Source organism: Ovis aries, chromosome 1, assembly GCF_016772045.2.
Source record: "Ovis aries strain OAR_USU_Benz2616 breed Rambouillet chromosome 1, ARS-UI_Ramb_v3.0, whole genome shotgun sequence".
Classification (NCBI taxonomy): Eukaryota; Metazoa; Chordata; class Mammalia; order Artiodactyla; family Bovidae; genus Ovis; species Ovis aries.
Window position 1 is genome coordinate 28,888,435 of NC_056054.1, and position 24,084 is coordinate 28,912,518.

The 24,084-nt window shown below is 51.5% G+C and overlaps 1 protein-coding gene across 3 annotated transcripts in view; it reads right to left on the minus strand.

Moving 5' to 3' along the window:
* Positions 1-21,360, minus strand: part of SSBP3 (single stranded DNA binding protein 3) — a 165,889-nt gene extending 144,529 nt beyond the window's left edge. For all 3 annotated transcript variants that reach the window (XM_042248427.1, XM_027970549.2, XM_027970542.2), the window contains exons 1-4: positions 20,863-21,360; positions 19,791-19,863; positions 19,507-19,568; positions 16,670-16,754 (exon numbers count right to left, since the gene is read on the minus strand). In XM_042248427.1, the coding sequence (XP_042104361.1) occupies positions 16,670-16,754; positions 19,507-19,568; positions 19,791-19,863; positions 20,863-20,918 (276 nt within the window). In that variant the 5' untranslated portion in view covers positions 20,919-21,360. The remainder of the gene's footprint in view (positions 1-16,669; positions 16,755-19,506; positions 19,569-19,790; positions 19,864-20,862) is intronic.
* Between the last annotated feature and the right edge of the window lie 2,724 nt (positions 21,361-24,084).

Consider the following 24,084-nt stretch of genomic DNA (forward strand, 5'->3'; position numbering starts at 1 on the left):
ACTGTGAGACTTTCCTTTAATTAGATGACGTCTAAAACTGAGACATGGGACTTTCCTGGCGGTCCAGTGGTTAAGACTCCTCACCTCCACTGCAGGAGTCATGGGTTTGATCCCTAGTCAAGGAACTAAGATCCCGAATGCCAGCCCAGTAGGCCAGGAAGGAAGCAGGAAGTCATCACAAGTGCACAAAGTTCTCGCTCATCCCTAGATGAGACTGGAGCACAGCCCAGCAACAGGCACTCCATTCTGGAAAAGGAACGACAGTCAGGGGCATAAATAAATAGACAAACAAAAACGAGACATGAGCAATGATAAGGGATCCCCCATAGAGAGAGGGAACAAAGGGAGGTGCTCCAAGCAGGGAGAATGTCTGTGCAAAGGCCCTGAGGTAAGAAGCCTGGCACTGCCTGGCAACATTTGGTATCTAAGTCTCAGGGTTCACACTCCACCCTAATGACAGAAATACACAATCATAAATTTTATTTCCAAACATAGACGCATTCCAAAACTTACTCAATTTTTTCTTTCCCAACATACAAAGTCCACCATCTTTTCAGCCCTCCCTGCTGCCCACCTTTCCATTTCTGCAGTGGCTTCCTGGGAACAGGAACCTCTCATGACTGAACAGCCCACATGGGCCTTACAGTTCAGGACAAACCTTAGCTCCTAACTGGCCAGTGGTCACGCCAGCTGCCCGTCCAAGTCTCCAGAGCAGGCCTAGGCAGGGATAGGGATGGGGTAGGGGCGGGGCGGGGTGGGGGCTTCCCCAAAGAAAGAGCAAATCGGCTCTACTCTGGACCGAGGCAAAGGCCAGGAAGGAAGAGGAAGTCACTGCAGGTGCAGAAAGTCCTCGCTCATCCCTAGGTGAGACCAGAGCACAGCCCAGCAGCAGGCACTCCGTTCCAGGAGGAGAGCGATGGGAGCGATGATCGGGGGCAGGGAGCGGGGCTGAGAACTCGGCTCTGGCCCTGAACACGGTGTGTGCTGGGGACACAGTGTGAAGTGAAAGTCGCTCAGTCGTGTACGACTCTTGGCGACCCCAGGGACTATACAGTCAGTGGAATTCTCCAGGCCAGAATACCGGAGTGGGTAGCCTTTCCCTTCTCCAGGGGATCTTCCCAACCCAGGGACTGAACCCAGGACACACAGACTTCTAACTTAAAAGCATTTGGAAGCTCTGTCCTCACCCCTAGTCCCCACCAAAAACAGACTTCAGGAAGAAAATTAATTAAGTTTTACAAGCTTCTCTATTTACCCAGAGCTACAAATCTATCACTGGGGAAGCTTTTAAAATAAACTCTCTTCCAGCACTGTTACTTCCTTTCTTCTGTTTGCCACAACACACACACACACACACACACACACACTCACACCACCTCTTTAACCTTGGCTGTGACTCCTGAGTTTGAAAGAGAAACTCCAAATTCAGAACACACACCAATCCACCACTTATAAATACTTCCTGCTTTTTATTCTGTTCTTCTCATTTACCCCTATGTCTAAATGTACCCAGCACAGTTCCCTAAGTAGGGATACCTGCTCAAGAACACTAGCTAACTTTCAACCTCTCATTCCAGCATCCCAGAAATATTCAGTGGGCATCTTCTAGGGCACTCTGCACCACTGCCTCAAAGCAGTCCTGCAAGTTGAGTGCAATCTCCATTTTACAATGAGGATCCTGAGGCTCAGAGGTGAAGCAATGGGCACAGGTTACACTGTGGTAGAGGCTCTAGTCGGGGGATTCAAACCCAGGTTACTTTACCCAATTCTCTGCACCCTGGTTCCCAGCATCCCTCCCATAGAGCCAGACACAAAAAGCAAAATTGCTTCCTTTAAAAACAAAAAGAAAAGATGACTCATTTTAGATCACTAACAGCTCTAATATTAAATCTTGAAAACCAGTGCTTGAAAAAGGCCATTTTAACTGGAGCTTCCAAAAAGGATCATAGAAAACCCAGCCAGCACAAAATCGAACCTGTGCTTCAACACCAATGATACCACCCATGTGGTTCTGGAGGCACAGGGTCTGCAGCAGCCTTCCCCCATTCAGGGAGGATGCCCAGTGTGCTACATGGAGCTGGCACACTGGAGAGCTGTTAACCTCTCACTGCCCCCATAACTTGGGAAAGAGAAGCAAACAGTGGGTGGCCTTCCTGCAGTGGCCCCTGGATCTTTTCTGTGGCTTGGGGTTCTCCAATTAAAACAACCCACATGCCTAGCCCCTTATAGCACCTAGAGCAGACCATTGCATGAACTCCTAGGAGCTGGAGGGGGAGAGGGGAGAGAGGAGGGCCTCTCTGCAGATGAGGGAGATCCAAGCTATTCATTGGGGTCTGTGGCTGGAAGCAGTTCAGAGCTCACTTTCAGTTCTGAGGCTGCTTACAACCCATATCCAACATCTGCAGGGGACGCAATGACACAGCATCCCCCAGAAAAACAAACCGGGAAGAAGGACTTGCTCTATTTTCAAACTGGCCCCCCAATTGGTCCCAAACTCTCTGGCTGGCTTTCCAAACCTCTAAACCCACAATTGGGCCCTCCTATTCTAATTCCATCTTCCTCCCCAGCAAGAAGCCCCTCTCCTCTCTGGCCTCAATCTGTCCCCACCCACTACCTAACAGAGTCCCCTGCCTGCCGGCCGGCATCTCTTCTCCTCGAAGCCCCCAGCCCATTCTCAGCTGGATCCTCTACACTTGGCACCTCCAGCCCCAGCTCTCAGCTCCTAGGCTCTAAAGCAGAGGAGAAAGAACTTTCATTCCTCCTGTCTCCTCCCCTTGGGTTGCTCGGTTATAAAAACTCTGACATCATTCACAAGCGCTGGTGCCTCTGGCCCCACCCTGCTGCAAACACACAGCAGTGTCCTCACCGGATCCTGCCTTCTATTGCATCTCACCTTGGTCAGAAAACCCCCTGGAGGTGAGAGACTGGAGAGACCCTAGAAAGAACTTTAACTCAGTGACTGAATTGCTTGAAATCCAACTTCTCATTTACAGCAAAAGCAAAGCTGCCAAACGCCGGGCCATCCTTCCTTCAAGAAAGTAAAGGTTTCCAACCAACCCTTTCAACCAAAGCCAGTGTGGCCTCTTAACTAAAATCCCTCCACTCCACAGAAGGGCTTTCTCGGATTATTTTCCTTCAAAACAACACAATTTACACATTGCATGTCTTTACTTTCCAAACCATTCAGAATTAGGAAAAGGGGGGAAAAAACACGTCTGTTTCTATTTGAAACTGTCAAAATTAGCATTCAGTAATTAAAAATCACACCCTTTCTCTTAATAACTAACCAGCATGATACAATCAGGTTGTGCCAACTCTTTAATCTAATTGACTAATTACAGATTTTAATTTAGTCAGTTACTGAACAACTGTTGACAATTTGTTTTCATTAGGGACAGAACAGAATAAATATTTAGGCTTCCAGTCACAGAGACTCCTGTGATCAAGTTCTCCACCGTGACCCCAACTTCAGAGCAAGCTTCTGGCTCCAACAGCATCCTGAGGCTCAGGTACACACGCAGGTCTCAAGCCATTTCTCGGCTCCATCCTATGCCCACACAAACCCTCCCAGGAGTCGCCCCTCTTAAGGCAAAATCCTGAAGTGCAAGCAGCGGCCTCGATCCCCAAAGTACAAGCAATTCCCAAATTCACACACGTCACTCAAGAAGTGGCAAACACTTAAACGCTGTGAAGAAAAATAAATTCAATGCTACATGTCAGTGGCTTTTAAGCAACAAAATAAGTTAACAGTCAAAATAGGTTTATCTGCATTCATCTCACTGGGAAGCAAACTGTCACTAACATCTTTTTTTTTTTTTAAAGACACACATTTACAGGTTTCTATGAAAATGATCCAATTCTTTCAAAGAGCTTTTTTTTTTCTCTCCCAGGGTCCCTCACTGTCAAAGTCAGCCTAAAATTTTACTAAAATAATAATGTGGTTCAAAGGCTAGGAAGCGGGGCCCTGAAGCCTTGAGTTTCTTCATTAAAAGGAGTGAGATAAAAACAGCCTCTGCCTGGTACATGCCCACGAACAGTGCCTGACTTGGGATAAGCGTGCAATAAAGGCTGCTTCAGAAATCACTTTTGTATCCTCCCTTGGCTTACCTGGTGGCTCAGACAACAGAGAATCCACCTGCAATGCAGGAACACAGCTCAAAGGAGCCATCTACGTTGCTAAGTAGGTGGGGGAAGCAAAGAGGTTAAGTCAGAGTTCCCCAAGCCTGATGGCTCTCACCAGGTCTCTGGGAAACTTCAGGGGCTCTAGAGCATTGCTGCTGATTGTTTCTACCTCACCACCACCACCAGGTCTGCCCCAACTGAAACAAACCCCACATTCCCAATGCTTTCTGAGCTGATGAGAAGCTCTCATCAATAACTATACAGTTCTTGTTTTTCCTATTTCTTCACAGGAAAATTAATGGTGACTCAATGTATGCAACCTATTTGTAAATAAAACATTTTCAAGCACAGAGTCCACACCAGGTTGTAGGGGATTAATAAAAAGGGGACCTTAGAAGTGAAGAGATGGGGCAACTCTTCCTTAAGGTATGTGAGCCTGAAGCAAGATGTCTCCTTCCTGGGTCACACTGAAAACCAGCCCAGCCCCGCCCCTTTGTCACTAACCAGATGACCCAGAGATAGCACTTCAGCTGGGCTGCCCCTGTGGGCCCACCTAGTCCTGCAATCTGGACCCAACAGAGCTAGGCAACAGGTCACTAATCACTTACGCAGCAAAGAAGCCAAACCTGGCGTTAATTCTCAGGGCGACACTGTGGTACAGTGGTGAAGAGCACTTCAGTTTAAGCCCTCCTTCAACCAACCAAACCTGCGGGTTCAGCTGGTAAAGAATCCATCCGCAAGGCAGGAGACCTGGGTTCAATCCCTGCATTAGGAAGATCCCCTGGGGAAGGAAAGGCTACCCACTCCAGTATTCTGGTCCCTGGAGAAGTCTATGGACTGCACAGTCCACGGGCTCACAGAGTTGGACAGGACCGAGAGACTTTCACTTTCAGCATTCCTGAATCCAAGTGCCTCAGTTTCCTCTTCTACAAAAGAGGAATAAAAACAGAACTTAACCCAGGGGGCTGCCTTGAGGAAGACCCTAAGCACTTAGAAAGGTGCCTGACCACACAGTTAGCACGCAATCATTGCGTGCTGTTATGAGCTCCTCCTTCATGAAATGGGAAGAATATCCTGTCCCTTACCCAGCCTGAATAAGATGGGAACTGAATAAGAACACTTAAAAAAAGGCGGGGGGCATATAGTAAGTGCTCAATAAACACTAGTTTCCTTCGTTAGAGAGTTGCCATCATTAAACTGCAACGCTACACATCAGTAGCGCATCCCTCACCAAGAACCCCAGGCCCCCGCAGCTCACTCCCTGTGGAAGACCCCTCCTCCCCAGAAACGCGGGTGGGGGGCGGCGCACAGCCACACACTGTGACATGTGCCCGCTCTCTTCTCTCCCAGTTCCCTCTGACAAAGATGCTGCTAGCAAAATAATGCCAAAGAAAGTAGGTGGCGACAGCCCACTAGATTTAAGTTCATTTTCCGTAGCTCGGGGTCAGAATAGACTGAAGCGCTGGGGTGATCAGGTTTTCTGCGAGGCCCTGTGCGGCACATTAGTTGCTGACAGACACTCACCGCGGTATTTAAAGTGGCAGCCATCACGACTAACTCAAATTGTATTGGCTTCCCCGACGCTGAAATGCTCTGCTGAAACCATCAATTGGCCAATTCGGAGATAACCCGGTGGCTGAAATTCCCTGTCATGCTGTAAAATCCCCTTTTGAAGCGGCTCAGCAGCCCTGAGACCCGCAGGGACACTTGCGCCCAGAGCCGTGGCCAGAAGCACCTCGTGTAACACCAGTGGGCGCTGCCAAGAGGAAGAGCCTCCAGAGAGAGGATAACATTTTCTCCTGGAAGCCTTCTAAAAGACAGCAGAAACGAGTGGCTGCCTGCGCACGCCCGGCACCAGGCCTGCCCACTGGGCTGTCTGCCCCCTCAGCACAGGCCGCACAGCCAAAGCCAAGGCCAGCCCACAGCATCTTCCAGAGGTGGCTTGTGAACTCTCACCGAATGGCACAGATGCAGACGCGGGTGCCAACCTCCTCAGTGGAGGTTTTCTAAAGTCAGGGGCAGCCACGAGAATCAGGGGCTCATCTGGCCAGAGACTTTTGACCAACCACCTTATCCCAGGTCTCAGTTCCCCCTCTGTAAATTGAGAGGTTCTTTCTTGATATACATTCTATGATTTGATGATTTGTTTACATTTAAAATAGACCACAATTTACAAACTATTTTTATTAATATATGATCTCACCTGGCTTCTGAGCTTCCCTGATAGCTCAGTTGGTAAAGAATCCGCCTGCAATGCAGGAGAATCTGGTTCGATTCCTGGGTTGAGAAGATCCTCTGGAGAAGGGAAAGGCTACCCACTCCAGTATTCCTGGGCTTCCCTTGCGGCTCAGCTGATAAAGAATCCGCCTGCAACGCGGGAGACCTGGGTTCGATCCCTGGGTTGAGAAGATCCTCTGGAGAAGGGAAAGGCTACCCACTCCAGTATTCTGGCCTAGAGAACTCCATGGACTGGACAGTCCATGGGACCACAAAGAGTCGGACATGACTGAGAGACTTTCACTTTCACATGTCTTCAAAAAAAAAAGAAAAACCTTGAGAGGCAGAAAAAAAGACAAGCCTCATTTCACATAATTTCTTATCACAAATAAACCAAGGCTCACAGAGGCCAAACGACTTAGCCAAGGCCACCTGAAAGAACCTGATCAGAACCTGATCCCTGGTTATCGAAGTCCAAATCCTATGTGCTACCAAGGCACTGCTTTAGTCCCATCACCAACCAGCACAGGGCCAGGCACGCAGCAGGCACACGGGAATAATCGCCCACCAGCCAACTGCTACCCTCGGCCAGCGTGGCCAAAGCCACACTCTGTCCGTTCCAAGAACTCGTGAAGCTGCAGCCAGCATCCTGGGCTGGGGAGAGGTTTGCCACACCAGAGTCTGCTCTCCAAACAGCCTTTTGTGACTGGGAGAGAAGGATCAGAGGAAAGCCTCAGACAGGGGCCTCAGGGAGCAGCTGTGCTTCTTAAGGTCAGAGGACTGTAAAACAGAAGTGAAATGTCAGGCGCTTCACCCAAATACACAAAGAACAGGGGACACAAAGCCCGCCTCGGAGCTGTGCAAACAGCTGTCACCGGGAGGGGATGGGGAATTTGGAAGGCTGGGCCAACCTGGGTCAGACAGGATGCCCTGAGACCTATTCTCCAGATTCTTGCTGCGACCAGAGCCTGAGCCCTGCAGATGTTCAGACAGCACGCTCCACAGGGGGCCGGGGACCAGCAGCCGCCCCCGCCACCTCAACCGCAGACAGGCAAGAGGAGCTGCCACTCGGCAGGGGCAAGTGACAGACTTCAAGCAGGAATCACTGCTTATTCAGCACTCTGCAGGCATCTGCTGGTCACCTCTCACAGGCTCCAGGCGCTAAGAACACAGCAGCAAATGCCAAAGGCAGAGGTCCCCAGGAACCACCAGGCACCACTCCAGGAGCAAGGCAGGGAATCAATTTGCCCAGGGACCCTCGGAGGCGGGAATGACTCCCTCTCTATGGCGCATCAGGACCCTGAGGTCAGCCATCACTTGCCACTTGGCCAAAGTCACACAACCTACAGCACCCGAGGTTCAACTTCAGCCTTCTCAAAGTTTAGACTGAGACTCGCAATAAGGCAAATTTCACATGGAAAACCCAGGGCACCTGTTTATTTACAGGCACCCATACACTGCTGAAAAGGAGAAGCTTCCTGAAACAATGCTTATGTTTACTCTTTGTGATACGGAGGCTCATTTTTTTGTTTTAGTGTTTTGTTTTGCTGCACTGCTGCAGCATGCAGGATCTTAGTTCCCCAACGAGGGATCGAACCTGTTCCCCCTCTGCCCCCTGCAGCAGAAGCATGGAGTCTTAACCACCAGACTCCCAGGCAAGCTCCAGAGTCTTTTCTTTTAATTGCTGGTTCATGACCTACCAAGGTGATTCCACCAGGCACTAATGGGTCACAACTCACAGTTACCATTCACTACTTGTCCCATCTCCATTAGAGTGCATATTTATTTAACATGCTTGATCCCTAGGAAAGGGATCAAACCCTTCTCTCTTCTCAAGGCCTGGAACCTAGCTCATCACCCTCACGATTTACTCAAAATTGCAATAGGCCCCAAGAGCAGGGGCAGCAGAAAGGGGATGAAGATAAGGGCTCCTGGCCTCAGGAGCTTTCCACCTAAAATAGGGACCCCCGTCACTCTATTTCCAGACAACAAATAGCAAATGAGTAAAACCCACAGAATTCCAGGGGGTGGGGGGAGTTAAGTGTTCCCCTGGGGGTGGTCTTGGCAGGCCGGAGAAGGCAGCCACATTCCAGGCTGGCATCTGCTCTATGGCAGGGCTGGTTGGCAGGGGGTCAAAAATCCCATCTCAGGTACCAAATAGAAAAACCAGGCCTGGATCAGAGGGGGCAGGGGAAGTTCCAGATAGGTCTAGCAAGGAGAGCAGCTACAAGAGGAAGAAACAGACACTGACTACACATCACAGGCCAGTGCTGGCCAGGAGCGTTGAGTCAGCAGTTCATCCACACGAGCAGCAGGGCTGGTCTGGAGGCTGCATGTGTGAATCCCCTCTCCCAGTCACTTGTGGTTGCTTGAAGAAGGTGGATTCCAACCTAGGGACCCAGAGTGCTCATCAACCAACAGGTGGTTCGTGCGTGCCAGGAGCACACCTCTCACACGAGCATCGTCCTGCTGCTGCTTCCCTTTAGGCCATCGGAAAGCCAGAACTCGTACCAGGCCTCAAGTGAGATAATAAGAATGACAGCACCAGGCGCTGCCTGGTTAGGACCTCATGCTCTCACTGCCACAGCCCAGGCTCTAATCCCTGGTTGGGGGAACTGAGATCCCACCAGCTGCATGGCATGGCCCAAATTTAAAAACAGAATGATAGTACACGTTTGTGTGGCACTTACGCTGTGCCAGGCACTGTACATACCATGTATGCATGTGTGTGTGTTTAATGTGTGTGCCTGCGTAAGCTCATCCAATCCTCGGAACAACTTCATGAGATGGGTACAACTTTATTAACCCCGTTTCACATTTGAGGAAACTGAAGCACAGAGAGGTTACTTAAGGTGCCCAGGTTCACACAGCTTGGAAATGCAGCAAGGTAGCATTTCCACTAGTCACTGAGCACTTCAGGCACTCAGTAATTGGACTGAATCAACACCTCGAAACTTGGCAAGTGTCTTCTGCTCCTGGTCTGGGGGTCAGCTGACCAAGACCTCAGGCTCCTCCCAGGAAGCTGACAGAGATGGTAGCCCACGTGCCCAGAACTAGCTTCCGGTGGACCTACAAAGGCTGACACATGCCTTCCTCGCCTTCTCCCTAAGGCCCTTCGTACGGACTCCTCACTCAATCCAACGGTCAAGTGAAGCCCGAAGCTGGCCAGAGCAACATACATACCGAAGAAGACAAAGACTGCAGGGCTTTCGAGTCTGGTCACCCTTACAAGCATTTATAAGCAGGCCCCTCATAGCTGGGCTTCCCTCGTGGCCCAGCAGAAAAGACTGCCTGCAATACAGGAGATGTGGGTTTGATCGATGGGTGGGGCAGATCCCCTGGAGAAGGAAATGGCAACCCAATCTACTATTCTTGCCTGGAGAATCCCATGGACAGAGGAGCCTGGCGGGCTACAGTCCATGGGTTGCAAGAGTCGGACACAACTAAGGGACAAAACCACCACCACCGCTACCCCCACAGTTAACCTTTCCTGGATGGTCTTCCATGCCTTATCACAGCCACCCTCACGGCGGGCTGAGCAAGGATGACCCATGTTTCCACCTCACAGTTAAGAGAATGGACCTTGAAAAGTAAAGACCCCTCCAGCTAACAAAGCGTGTGAAACAAATTTGCATTCAGGTTTCTGTTCGTGTCAAGTTGCAAGCGTTTCCCATCTAACAACTCAGCAGCCACACACGGGAGTGGAACAGGACCGCTCTGTCCAACACAGATAAGGGGCACAGATGCCTCAAGGGACCATTTATCAGTGCCAGCCCATGCCAGGACTGCCTGTTCTGCCCCTGACAGGGGTGTTGGGGGGAGACAAGACACTGGTATTGAAGGGAGGGCTCCAAGACACAGCAGAGGAGTCCAGGCACCAGAGGGCATCAGCGGGTAGTTTAAGTGTCCAGTTTACTAGCGTCAACCTGCTCTCCCAGAAAAATATGCTGCTATCATCATCGTATTAAAAGATTCTGGGGGAAAACTTTAGGGCTTTAAACAGAAAGGAAACTAACTCATCAAGCGCTGGCCACTGAGAGACAACCATTTTACATATACAATCATACTGAACCCTCACAACAAACCCATCCAGGAATCACCATTTCCCCATTCTACAGATGGGGACACCAAGGCTTCAGAAGTCTGCCCTGCCAGGAAATGACAAAGTAGGAACGAGAACTCAGGTGTCCATCCTAGCCACGAGGCAGAACCCAAGCCCTTCAAAATCCAGGGGATTCAGGGTCCAAGGTGGGGGAGCAGGGGGACGGGGTGGGGTTGGGGCGCAGGTATCGTTAACACCGGAGAGAAACATTTCTAAAACTCATCTCAGCAACACTACAGAAAACCCCATTACCCTGGCGAATCAAAAACAATCATTATTGTCTATTTGCTGTAAGCTTCCAGCAACATGTATTAAAGAAGTTTATGTGAATCGTCTAATGCACTTGTGCCGTGGTCAGAATTATTACCAAGCTAAAAAAGATTAATTTTTCTAAATACTCTAAACCCTAGACACTATTATAAAGGCTACAGCTAGTGTAACATTTCTGTTATCTTGGCTGACAGGCCCTCAAACACACACGCCTCCCCTTTGCTGCTCTGGCTTAAGCTCACGCTCACACACACACACTCACCCACAGAGGCGGGAAGGTCGAGGGAAGGGGCAAGGCAGCTCTGGCCTGAGGTCCCTGCTGGAGAACCCGCTTCCCTTGGAAAATCTAAATGGCCTAAGGGATGCTGCAGGGAGAGCTGGGTGTCTCCCGGCTCCCTTGGAGCGGTGGCTGGCACTCAGTTAACTCTTGGTCCAAGTCTGCAAAGGCTTAGCTAACAAAGATGGCATTATGCACAGACTGGAGCGCATGGCTGGTCTTGGAGTTCAAATGAAGTGACCACTGCCAAAAACTTTGTTTGGGTCCCCACCACTCCCCCCGCCCCACCTCCCGCCTTGAAATAAAGGGCAAGGATTTGCAATTTGGGGTCTTGCTGCCACTTGAAACCCATTAAGGTGGCCACACTGCCCGGGTTCTGGCAAAAAGCAATTCCAGTTACTCATTTAGTGTTTAATTAGCTACCGATGGAGGAGTCTGGCAGCCTCTGGGGTTAAGAGGAGCTGCAACAAACAGGGCGGGAGCCCGAAGAAAGGCCATAACATGGTCTGAGCTCCAAGTGAAGCAGGGAAAGAAACAACTGTGTGTATGTTTTGTTTTTATAATCTGCCACACAAGGGTGCCAAGGGTCAGAGCCAAACACAAGGCCGTGAACTTGCCAGGACTTCTGGGCAGATGGCTAGGCTGGCTTATCGCGGCGGAGAGCACGCCCCCAGCTCCTCGGAGCTGCCCCTGCCCGCAATGCCACCCTCTCACGCCCCTGTTCCCAAAGGGTTCTGGCAGCCGTAGACACTCCTCGCCTGGCAGGAACCTCAGCTCAGCACATCCAAGGAGCGCCCTCTCAAATATCACTTTGCTATTTCAAACCCACCAAGGACGCTGGACCCCTGCCACAGAGCCACAAATACCTCAGCTCCCGTCCACACCCAGGACTCCGGGGCGCTTTTTGACTTTAACCAACCCACTTGGAGAGACAGGCTCACAGCTGGGGGTGCAGGGTATGGGGGTCAGCTGAGTCCTGCTGGGGTGTGCATAAGGGTAGGAGAGAGGCTGACCTGAAAGGGGTCGAAAATCTTCAGAAAAGGGAAACTGAGGCTCAACACCTGCCAAGGTCATGGACTCCACGTCCACTCTGAACCCCAGGTTCTTCACTGGGGATGACGGGTGGGGCTTGGGACAGCATCCATGAGCCTCCTGAAATCCTGCACAGAGTCTCCTCTGTGGGGACACACGCGTTTTCTGGAAGGGAAGGCCATAGCTTTTCTCGGATTTTTCCTGCCAAGACAGCCACTGCAACATAACAAACTCCCTTCCCAGAGCCTGGGTCCCATCTCTGCCAATGACTGCAATTCACCTCACAGGGGCTTTAATTCTCGACTGCAATTCACCTCACAGGGGCTTTAATTCTCCCCTGAATTATTTCTTCAGTGACTATACACAGGCCCGCTTTGGGTCAAATGCAAATACTTTCCCTCTGTTTTGTAGGAATTCTGTATCAAATGAAGGTTGTCAAAAGCTAGGAGGTAGAATCTGAAAAACTGGGAACTGGTCCCAGCTCTGCCACCTCCCGGCTATATGCCCTCAGACAAGCCATCTCAACTCCAGGCCTCAGTTTCTTCATCTGTAAAATAGGGGTCAGGTTTAATAATAAAACCTGCTCACCTGGCAGCTATGAAGTCAAACTACAATCATGCAATGATAAAGAGTTCTGTAAAGTAGAGCAAGCTGAGTGTCACTGCTCTCCAGCACCTTCAACTCAGACACTGAGCTGGTGGGTGGGAGTGTCCACTCCAAGAAAGGCCAGGACCAGACAGACATTGGTGTCTAAGAGAACCCAAAGGCTTCATCAGCATCTGAGAACCTCTGCTCTGGCCACAGGAGAACAGCAAGGAAACCGCAGCCTGGGTCCCTGTGAGACTCCTCCCATGGCCTCAGGGCTCTGCTGACTTCAGAAAAACCCATTTCTCAGAAAAGTCCATTCCAAGGACTGAGCCCGCATCCCTCTGAGTTATGTGTGGTCAACGTCAGGGCAATTTGGCTTATACACAATGAGCCAAGCAAACTGAAGCTGCCAGGTGTGGAGGGGCGGAAATAGACTGTGACTCAAATAAAAACTCACCAATTCAAAGAAAATTTCAGTCTCCTCTGACTGAGTCACCTGGTTCATTCCCAGCCTTGTAGCCTGGCTTGGACCAGAGAGATGCACCTTTGAGGTCACCACACCTTAACCCACCACCAGGAAGCGGAGAGCACCTGCCAGGAACACAGATTTACTTCCCTAGGAAAGCCAAGAGCAGGATCTTCCATGATGAGTTCCTTCCCAGTCCCATGGGAGTCCCTTCTCACCCGCGCCCCACACACACTCACTACCCACAGAGGCCCAAGCAAGTACCTGAGCTTCACGGACAAACCATGAGAACCTCTGAATTTCCTTGGTTGAAAACAGAAGGCCAGTTAGCACACACTCTTATTTACACTCCACTTTATCTTCTAAAAAGGATTTAAGATAACACACATTAACACATATTAAAATCACCTAATTCAAGATGACCCAGCAAAAATGAGTCATTGAGAGACCATCTTCCAATATTCTACCAGCTATTCCAAACCAGGTTACTCACTGACCTCAGATTACCAAAATGCCCCAAAATGGGTATATTTTTCTTACCCACAGTTTCTTAATCCCTTCATCCATTCAGTATGTATGCCTACCATGTGCAAAGTATTGTGGGAGCTATAGAAATGAATAGCACTGTAGATAACTAGGCTCTAGTATGGAAAAAATTAATAAGCTGTGGTTAGAAAGACAAACCTGAATGGGAAGTTGGCCGGAATAGTGCAAATACATCTGCCGTGGACCTTTGGGGCCAAGTCTCAGCAGTGTTAGGAACACAGATTCTGGAGTCACTTATGACCTGTGTTTGGATCCTAACTCTTACAGCTATGATAACCATTCTGTGCCTCGGTTTCTTTATCTGCAGAATAGAGCTAACAAAATGCCTTCTTTCCCAGGGCCACTGGCAGCCTGAAACGAGAGCTTGAACCTAGAGCACTCAGCACAGGGGCCCAGCACGTCGAAAACCATCAACAAAGGCTTTGGACAGGTGGTTTGTACAGACACTGAGAGAAAGAAGTGATCAGCATGTGCACGCAGCCAAGTACCCTGAAGTCCTCCCCGAAGAAGCTAAAAGGTGACATGATGGGTAAGAGAGGCACTCACTCCAGCTAAGAGGAAGGCAGCCCAGGAAGAGGCTGCAGCAGTAATTCTAGCTGGAAGAAGTTAGGGCAAAGAAGACGGTAGCTGTGGGACCACATGAAGATCTGAGAAGGACACAGAGAAAAGAGGGAGGGTTCCTTCTCATCAGTTTCTTAAATATTTTTTAAAATTCCCATTGCTTCTCTGTCATCTCTGCAATTCAATGCCCATCCCCCCGTAACTCTTTCACAATAAAGATGGTCGGTCCGTTCCCATCCCCCAGTCATCACTCCAGCCCTCCTCTCACGTGACCTGACTCTCAGATCACATCACATCAAGTGGATCCCAATCCAGAAGGATCCCAAGATCTGTGAATCCTGGGCCTCAATCCCTGTGACTTCAGCCCTTGCTAGCATTTTCTAAAGGTCTACACCAACTTCAGCAATCTCTACACAATTCTGCGGCCCTCCCTCAACAAATTACTGAAAAAAAACCCATGCAAACTTTCACTGCCACCATACTGTTTTAAGACTGCGGACCAAACCACAAACTGCTAAAGAATCTTACGTTATTTACTAGGGAGCTAAACTTAGTTAAAAATCATTAACTTCTCTAAAAGACAGCATAGACATCCTACGTCAAGAGAGTAACTTGAAATAGGTATCTCCACCAATCCCTACTCTAAGATGGAACCATCTGCATAGCAGTTAAATACAGGCCACAGAGGAACTTGCTGTCCACAGGTTTAAACACAGAACACACACACAAACACACACACACGATTTTTACTAAGTAGAAAGGTCAAATTCCCCAAGTATTTTTATATGGCTAATGTAACTCTTGGCCTCCGCCCCCATCCTCCAGCCTCCAGCTCAGGAAACCCTATGATCACCACCACCAATTTTCCCAGAAGAACCACATCACAAGTGAACCAGCCCTCTCACCTTTTATTACTAAAAGTTCACCAGGCCATAAGTACCATTTGCCAGCTTCTCTCCTTCAGCCCTGGAGAGGGCACAAGAACTGGTCAATCTTCTCAGCATCCCACACCAAGGAGTATTAACTTCACAGTCAGCAAAATTTCATCACATTGAATATTCTCAAAATCAGGGAGCCTCCAGCGGCATCTCTAAGTCCTCATACTACACAGAGAAATTTTCACCACAAAGATACTCAGGGCGTGGGACTTGACCACTTGTGAAACTCAACCAAACGGGTTCTGGACTCCCAGACCAGTTTCAAACTGCACGCAGGGGATGAACATGGCTTGGACAAGTGGGTGGTCCCTGATGACATTCCAAAAACCAACTTCCGTGTCCTGGAGCTCAAGGGACCATTCCTCCCCACCTCAAGCACAAGTGGAAAATCAAATAACCCACCTTTCGAGTGCACACGTGTGCACACACATTAGACACACACACACACAAACACTTAACTTTCTACAAGACCAACAGGAAGCAAAGGAGGCTGGGAAGATCTTCAGACCCTTCCCCTTCCATTCCACCCACCTCCAGAAGATCCTAACCTGCTTCACCTGAAACAGTCGAAAATCTGACTCCACCCCAATTGGAATCCAATTTTTTTAAGGGGGGACTCAGTGGGAAATGGACAGGCAGTAGATCTCTCTCTTATATGCCTTTCATAACTCTTAAGAAACTTACCCAGGGAAAGGGATTGATAGAGTACAAAGCACTACACAATGTGATCTAACTTTCTTCACAAGAACATTTTGAACACAGTATTATGCACCAGCCAAGGACCTCAAAGTATACATCTTGGTGGACACAACACAAGGCCCCCACTCACAAACACACAACGTGCACACACGCTGCTGCTGCGGCTAAGTCACGTCAGTCGTGTCCGGCGCTGTGCAACCCCACAGACAAGTCACGTCAGTCGTGTCCGACGCTGTGCAACCCCACAGACGGCAGCCCACCAGGCGCCCCCGTCCCTGGGATTCTCCAGGCAAGTTCACTGGAGTGCGGTGCCTTCTCCGAATGTGCACACACACACACACACACACACACACACACACATACCCAAAAACATAATCTGAAAGATCACTCTGTGGAAAGTAACCTAAGAATCTATTGCACCAAAATCTCACTCAAAACACACCTTCTACTCCAAAACAAAAGTTTCATATCTGCTTTTTATTTTTCTTGACTGTGGTCAACTTTTTCACAAACCCGCACCAAATAGGGTTGGTCACCCCCATTCCCCAGCAGACTGCTCAATCAGAACATAAACCCCACAGGGCTGAGCCCTGCACAACGCCATTTAATGCTCCAGATAGGTGTCTATGCTCTTTTGCATAATTACAACATTATGAAATACCGTTTACCAAGTTAGACAGCTGCCGGAGGACGGTACGGGGTAAGGGAAGCAGAGAGGTGGGGAGGATAGAAAGAAAGGCAAGGAGAAAACAAAGACCACTGCCAACTGGCTGTGTATTTGCTTTTGGTACTAAAGAAGTTCAAGCTATCCAACCTGTAATTATTGCCAGGATTAAAAATTTGTTACTCACGTAATCATGAAAGGCTTTTGCTTCACTTGAATGTTCACAAGTGTCTCGCCTTTCAGGAGCTGCACAGTAAAGGTCCCAAAATACGCTGCAAGTCGAAAAATAAAATAAGATCAGGTTACTAATTATTACTTGTGTGCCCAATGGCAAGTGTACAATGCATGGTACTAACAGCACCAGGTCTCCCCAAGGCTCAGTCCTACCTTTTCAGCCTTCATTGGGCAAACTCAGTCTACAAAACAAAATGGACCCAACCTCTTCTGACAGCCTGGCATTTGCAGTAAGAGCAATAGTTCTCACCCTTCAGGCACCTACTATGTGCATGCCCATGACACTGCTTGTAACCCCCAAGAGCTGTAAGGTGGGTGATTTTATTCCCACTTTATACACAAGACAATGAAGGCTCAAGCCCATTAGTGCAACACACGCACGGATGCCCAAGGAGGACAGGTAGGAATCTGGGTGAAAATCCATGCCCGTCTCATCTCTCATATGAACACCCCCACCTCCACCCCAAATGGCTGCATTTCATTAAAGGATTAAATTGTCAAAGTCACGACTATGATTCATATACACAGAAACCTGGGTGACTCTGGCAATAAAGAGAATCTCCAGGTTCTTAACCCAGAGCCCATACCCTGGAGGCGTTTGGTGTGGTGTAAGGATTCTACCTGTAGGAGTGGGTGATGGGTCTTGTGCGCTTTTGTTTTCTGAGAGAAGTTGTATGGTTGGGGCTGGGGGGTCTGGCCACCACAGACCCCTGCCAGCTCACCCACACTCTCACCTAGGCCCTCCCCCAAGGCATTCCTATATAAAAACCATTCCTCCCCTGCCCATCAAAGAACATAAATCCATCACCCAAAGGTGAGGTTATGGATGATCAAGTATCTTGTTTTTCCACAATGACATGAAGCCCACCCCCCCTCAGACAGCCACTTGTCCAGCAAAAGCAGGGTTGGGGGGAGATTTCCCAGCCTAACTCCCCTCTGTGATTTCTGTATGGTCACCCCAACCCTTTGCATTATGTGAAAACAGACAGACAAATCCTTTGTCAACCAACAAAACCCTATACAAACATGAGGTCGTCAGTGGTATCAACAAGCAGCCTTAGAAACCCTCTCCAGGTCAAGAGCCCGAGGCCCAGGGATAGGAACTCGCCTGAAGGGTAAAGTGTGCACCAGAGCAGAGGTCTGACTCCTGGACCAGAGCTCCTGTCGTCATTATAAACAGCCAGCCCAGAAGAAACCATCTCAACTGCCAGTTCTATCTGTCAGCGGACAAGCATCTCACTCCAGGTGTGCGAGGAACGCAGCCTGGCCCTCTTCAGATCCGCTCCACCGCTTCCTCCCACTCCAAAGGCTGTGGTCATCTGCTCGGCGTCAGTGTCAAATCACAGAGTCCCCACTGCCGGAGCCCGGCACGACACACTCTAGTTCCCAAGGCAGAGATAAGGTTGGAGAAGTTGTATATGGGGGGGGGGGGGGGTCGGTGCAGTGATTAAGCACAGAACAGGATAATCGGGGACTTTTATTAACTGTAGAGGGAGGACAGTCTACTCCTACTAACAGCAGAACATTCCTTTCTGTGCTCTGAGGCTGCACATATTTGATTAACTTCCTCTACATGCTACATTTCTAACACGACAAACTCCCTGGCCCCTTCTGAGTAATTTTTACTCATAAGCCTAAGTGTCTGCAAAGTCCGTGGTGGCCAGACCGGCCAGCCCCAGCCACACAACTTCTCTCGGAAAACAAAAGTGCAGAAGACCGGCCACCCACTCCTACAGGTAGAATCCTTACACCACACCAAACGCCTCCAACTCTGCAGTTGCGAGGTTGGCAGAAGTAATTAAAAACTCATCTTCTCTGCAGCAAGTTAGAACAGACATTTCATCCCCCTGCATCTCAAAGACACTTGAAACAGTAACCCGAGCTGGCGGTCAGGTAAAAGTGCTAAGATCCCAAGATGGGGCACTGAACTGCAGCAAAATATCAAAAACCACTCTGCTCTCTTTTCCTTTTGAAAAAGATGTCAAAGACTCCACCGATCGGTCTCACAAAACACCCAAGTCTTACTCAAAGCAACTGCTCCCACTAAACCTAAGCCTCCCTCCTGGGGGGCTGCAAACCAGGAGCGGATCTCTGGTGGTCCCAGGCAGGCAGGGCCCAGGGGCCTGGGGAGAGGGTCACAGAAACAGCCCCCAACTACCAACGACAGGCATATGCCAGGTCTTAGTAAAATGAAACCTGGAGGTTTCAGGGCTATTTAGAGGGGTGGGGGTTTGGGGGCGGGAACATCCAGTCAGTCTGAATCAGTATCTTTAAAGGAAGTGGCAGCCTCCTCTTGCTCTTTCTCAGGGTGCCTGGAAAAGGTACCCATGGATCTTTCTCTCAAAGTTTCGCTTATAGAGGAAAAAGGAAGGGACAGGCCAGTTGTAAAACAGACCTGGTATCCCAGCCACCGGTCCTGCCCCACCCCCACTCCCTCTAATTAAAGCAGCATGCAGAATTGACAAAAATCCTTTCAGGTTTTTTCCAAGTCCGTGCTTACTGCTTCAGAGTGAGATGTAAAAGTAAGGCATTTCTATTGCAACACTAGGCATGATTAGTAGGTTCTCACCAGTGGGAAAAGAGGAGGCAGAAACTTTATGCATCGACCTCTGCTGCCCTTTCCCTTTTCTGCCAGTCCTGGTCTGAGGGCCCAGAGGCACCCTGCTCTCTACAATGCTGAGGACTAAAGCACAGGGAGCCTGCTCCAGACCCCCTGTCTTTGTTCACTTGGACCCCGGGGGGCTCAGAACAAAACACACACACACACACACAAAACTATCACAAACTTACCACCACCACGAGTGCAAAAACCCAGGCGGTTCTCCCAACGTGATGTTTTTTTCCCATCGAATCTAGAATGGAGAGAACAGAGACAGCTCAGGGCAGCAGAAGGAAGGGGTGGGCTGGGGGCTTCCCGGAGCCAAAAGGCTGTGAAGACCAACTAACAATAAATGCCAAAAGGTGATAAAAATTCAAAATGGTGGCCACAGTGGCTGTTCCAGAAAACAAAGGCTTTAAGAACGATGGGGAGGAGGGGGTGTCAAGAACTGGATGACTGGGGGAGTTCCACTCACCTCTGACAAGAAGGTCTGTGCAGACTTCTGTGCTCCTACGTGCAGTAAATATTCGTAGACATATAAAGCTAACCTGGAGAGTGGGCAGGGGGGCACAGAGAGAGAGGGAAGGCGTCAGATCACACTGGTGCTCGCTCCTGGACCATACCAGCCGGCTTCCAACCCTGTCCGTGCTGTCCCATTGTGGCCCCGACCAGAGGTGAGCAGCTAGCTTGGTCCTGCCTGGGGCCAAGGGTGCGAGCAGTTAGGGGGTGGGTACCAGGAGACGCGTTTACTTCAAGCCGCGGGGGCTGAAGAGCAGCCCCCGAACTTGAACTTCCAAGTAGCGTCGGGACCAAACCCACCTAGGTCTCTCAAACTCGCAAACCGCCCGACCCCAGAGCCTCGCTTCTTTTCCCGACCTACTCCTTGCCACCAACCCACCCTCTCCCCAGTTTTGAGGGTCCGGGGAGACTCAGTCCTGGACTCCGGGGTGCTCCGCGCTCTGGAGAGGGCAGCAAAGCGCCGCCCTCACCACCTCCCCCCAAAACAACTGTCCCCCAAGCTAGGGCCAAGCCGGCGCCGCTGTCCCTGCCCAGCCCGGCGCCCCGGAGGGCGCGGGGCCGGCGGTGGGGCCGAGGGCAGGGAAGGCAGAGCGCTCCTGGCCGAACAAAGCCCCCGCCACGCACTCCTCAAGCCGCGGGCGGACAAAAGGAGCCTTCGGGGCTGCAAGAAGCCACGCGCCCCCTGCTCGCGCCCGGTGGGCAAAGTGCGGTCACCGCCGCGAGCTCCCCGGCCGGGGCGGATGCCCCGGCTGGCTCGCAGGACCTCGCCCACCCCTCTCCGCGGGCCCCCGCGCCCGGCACGCCCCGGGGCCACCAAATGCCCCCTCCCCGGCGGCGCCCCCCGACGCCCCAACCTCAGCCGGCTCCCAACAATGGGCTCTCCCACGCCGCCCGCCGCGGCCTCGGGAAGGGGCCAGGCTGGCGGCGCCGGGGCCCGGAGCGCAGCAGCCCCCGCCCGCCCACCTGCCTCCCACCACCCGCCCGCAGCCCGGCGGCGGCGCGGCCGCCACTTGGAAAATAGGGCTTACTTTTCCCGAGCCTGCCCGTCCGAGGGCACCGCCGAGCCTTTGCCTTTGGCAAACATGGTTTGCAGAGAAGAGGACGCCGAGCCTCCTCGCCGCCGCCGCCGCCGCTACCGCTCCGGCTGCTCCCGAGCTGCCCCCTCGCTCCCGGCCCCCTCCCCGGCGCTCGCTCGCACACTCGCTCGCGCTCTCCTCGCCGCGCTCCCCTCCCTCCCCCCCAGGCGCTGGCTCCGCGCTCTTTCCAGCTGTCAAAGCGTCAGCCCCGGCCGCGGCCCCATCGCCCTGGAACTCCTCCTGCGCCGGCTCGGCCTGGAGTGCCGGTGCCGCCGCCGCCGCCGCTCGCCCGCCGGCCCGGCTGCCCGCTGGCTCGCTCGCGCGCCCGCCCGCCCGGCTCCGCCTGCGCCGCCCTCTGCGCCTCCTGCACCGCTGCCGCCGCCGCCGCCGCTGGTCTACTTGGAGCTCAACCGAACGTGGCTACCCCGGCGAGGGATCGAGGCGGGCGTCAACGTCCCGCGATTGATTGGTGCCTCGGCCAATCTGCGCGCGGGGGCGGGCCCAGGGCGGCCCGGGAGGGACGCCCTGTCAGCGCCCAGCCGCGGCAGTCCCCGCTGAGGCCGCCACCGAGGAGCCGCTGTCCCTGCTTCTGCGGGCGAACTGGGGGTGTCCGCGGGCGCGAGCCTCTGTTTTCTCTAGATGTAGGGAGAGGACGCGAATCGAGAAGGGGGAGCTCTAGTCTCCTGGCACCCGCGAAGAGGGGGTCCGACCCGCGGTCTCCGCGGCGTGGACCGCTGGGGAGCGGGTGGGGGGCGGGGGGCTCTGCGGCATAGTCGGAGGGGAGGGGGCGCGGACCCCTGAGCCGAGCACCGCCGGCTCCCTCCCGCCACGTCCCTCTCCCTTATCTGCCCCTCACCTCCCCCCGCCTCAGCCCGCGCCAGCCCAGCCCTGATCTCCCCCTCCCCCTCGCCTGCCCTTCCCGTGGGCTCCGACCCCAACCCCCTCCCCAGACTTCCACTCGCCCCCACCCTTGGCCGCCCCGCCCGTGGTCCTCCCTCTCGCCTAGTCTGGCTTCGGAGCGCAGGGCCCGGGGTTCCACGCTGGGAGCTGGGCGGCTCGAGCCGGCGCCGAGGCGCGCGGCTGCTCCTTTACTAGATCATTAAAATACTTTGGAAAACCCCAAAGTGGAGTCGCGCGAAAATGGCCCTTGGCCTGCTTTGGGGAACCTGGGGGAAGGGACTGAAGACTTGAGCTAAGAGAAGGGAGAGTGATTGCTCCCAAATTTCCAAGGTCTGCCCGCCCTAGCAAGTTAGCCCCTCGGCTTCTCCGGGAGAGATGGTGCCATTCCAGGGTAGAGGGGGCTGTCACCTGGGCGCCCCGCTGCGCGGAATACGCGTCACAGAAATCTGCAAACTTCAAATAAATGGAGCTAAATTGGGGAGTGGGGTACGAGAGCCAGCCGTGGGGGGAGGGGAAGCTTCCATTGTCAGTGACCCAGGTGTACAATGGGAAATTGAAGGGGGCTGGCAGAGTGACCCAGCTATTTGCTCCTGACTCCTTTTTGCCCACGCCGAGAACCCGAGGACACACTGAGTGTCCCTCATTAGACACTCTTATGACGAGAAACCAACCAAACAGGGCAAGACTCCCCCATTTTCAGACTGTTTTTAGAGCGCGGTTCTCTTTAAATGTGATAAAACACTGTCTCTTTAAAAGAGTCAAGCAGAAAAAGCTGTGTAAGCGCTGATTGGCTGCCTGTTTGGATACATCTTTAGGGGAGCCTTGAAACTGTTAGCCTAGGTTGATTTTTTTTTTTTTAACTGCGCTGTTCCAATAAACAAGTAACGCCCCTCCCCCTAACATGCCTCGCACCAAACAATTAAAGGATAGGTCAGTGTCCTGGGGAAAACATGTTTCAAGTAGGAAAACTCAGAACTAGATTCAACAAAATAAGGGATAATTCACTACCATTAAAGTTTGCTTATTTTGATTTGTCGATGAGAGAAGAAGGGGCTTTAAAAAGAAATGCCCCTGCAGCAAATAGACGGCATTGGTTCAGGAAGGAGACTCTGGGTGCATTTTTGGAATAATGTTCTACTCAGTGTAACAGCTTCCCTAAATTAGAATACAGCCAGGCCCTACCAATGACTCTGGACGCACTCTGTTCTCTGCTGGGACCTAGAGCTTGCAGGGAAAGGAGGTAGAAAAAAGAAAACACTCCTAGTCTCTGGTTGTCTGTGTGCTAGCTCCTAGTTTAAAGGTTGTTTTGTGAATGAGGGAAGCATGGAGGTTGGGAGGGACTTGAAATACAACGATAGGGGAGAGAAGGAAATAATTACAGTTATTTTTCCCCCAGGCGGTTTAATTTAATAGGGCTAACTTAAGGTACCTTAGAGCCCACACTAATTAAATTGTCCTGCTCATACCCTTCCCCTGAACTTCTATTTTTGATGGGCTAGGAATGGCCAGGAATGGCTTGTCAACAGACTGACTCACAAGAAGCCTGACTCATCTTGGGTCTGCAAGGCCCACAAATTATGAGTATCATGAGTGTGGGTTAGGTCCTGGCTCAAGGAAAATACTGCCCTTCTCTGGCCCTGTCTCTATCAAGTTGGCCATGCTTTGTCAGAGTCAGGGTTGCAACACAGGTATATCTGTGCATCATTTTCCTCATCTGTCAAATGGGAAAGGGGGATCTTTATCTCTTTAGAGTCTGATGTTTTGTGACACTAAGATTTCCTTTCTATAGTTTTCTTTCCTCACACCCCACCCTGAAAAAAAGGACGAGTACCTCCTTCCAGAACAGGTGTGGCATGCGTTTGAGGAACCTGTGCCAGGCTCTCTGTCCCTGTGGTCTGCCCTTCCCTGGAACTTGACAGAGAATGTTGGTAGGTTGGTGGTGAAGCTAAAAGAGATAGTAGGAGGGCCCAGGCAGATGGAGAAAGGCAGGTGCCATAGCCTCCCAACCTGCTGGAGAGAGGGGAACTGATGGGTTCGCACGAAGCAGGAACCCTCAGCAACCCCAGCACAATGACCCAGAATGCAGTCAGATCAGAAGCAAACACCCTACCCAGGAAGGGCACTGTCTCTGTGGAGCAGCTGAGGGACTAACATGACAGGTGGGCAGAACTTGGAAATTTGGGAGCAATGGCTCTCTTCACTTGGGTCCTCCATCCATTCCCCCAGGCTACTTTTCTCTGTTGGATCTCCTAATATCTCCCAATGGACCTTTCC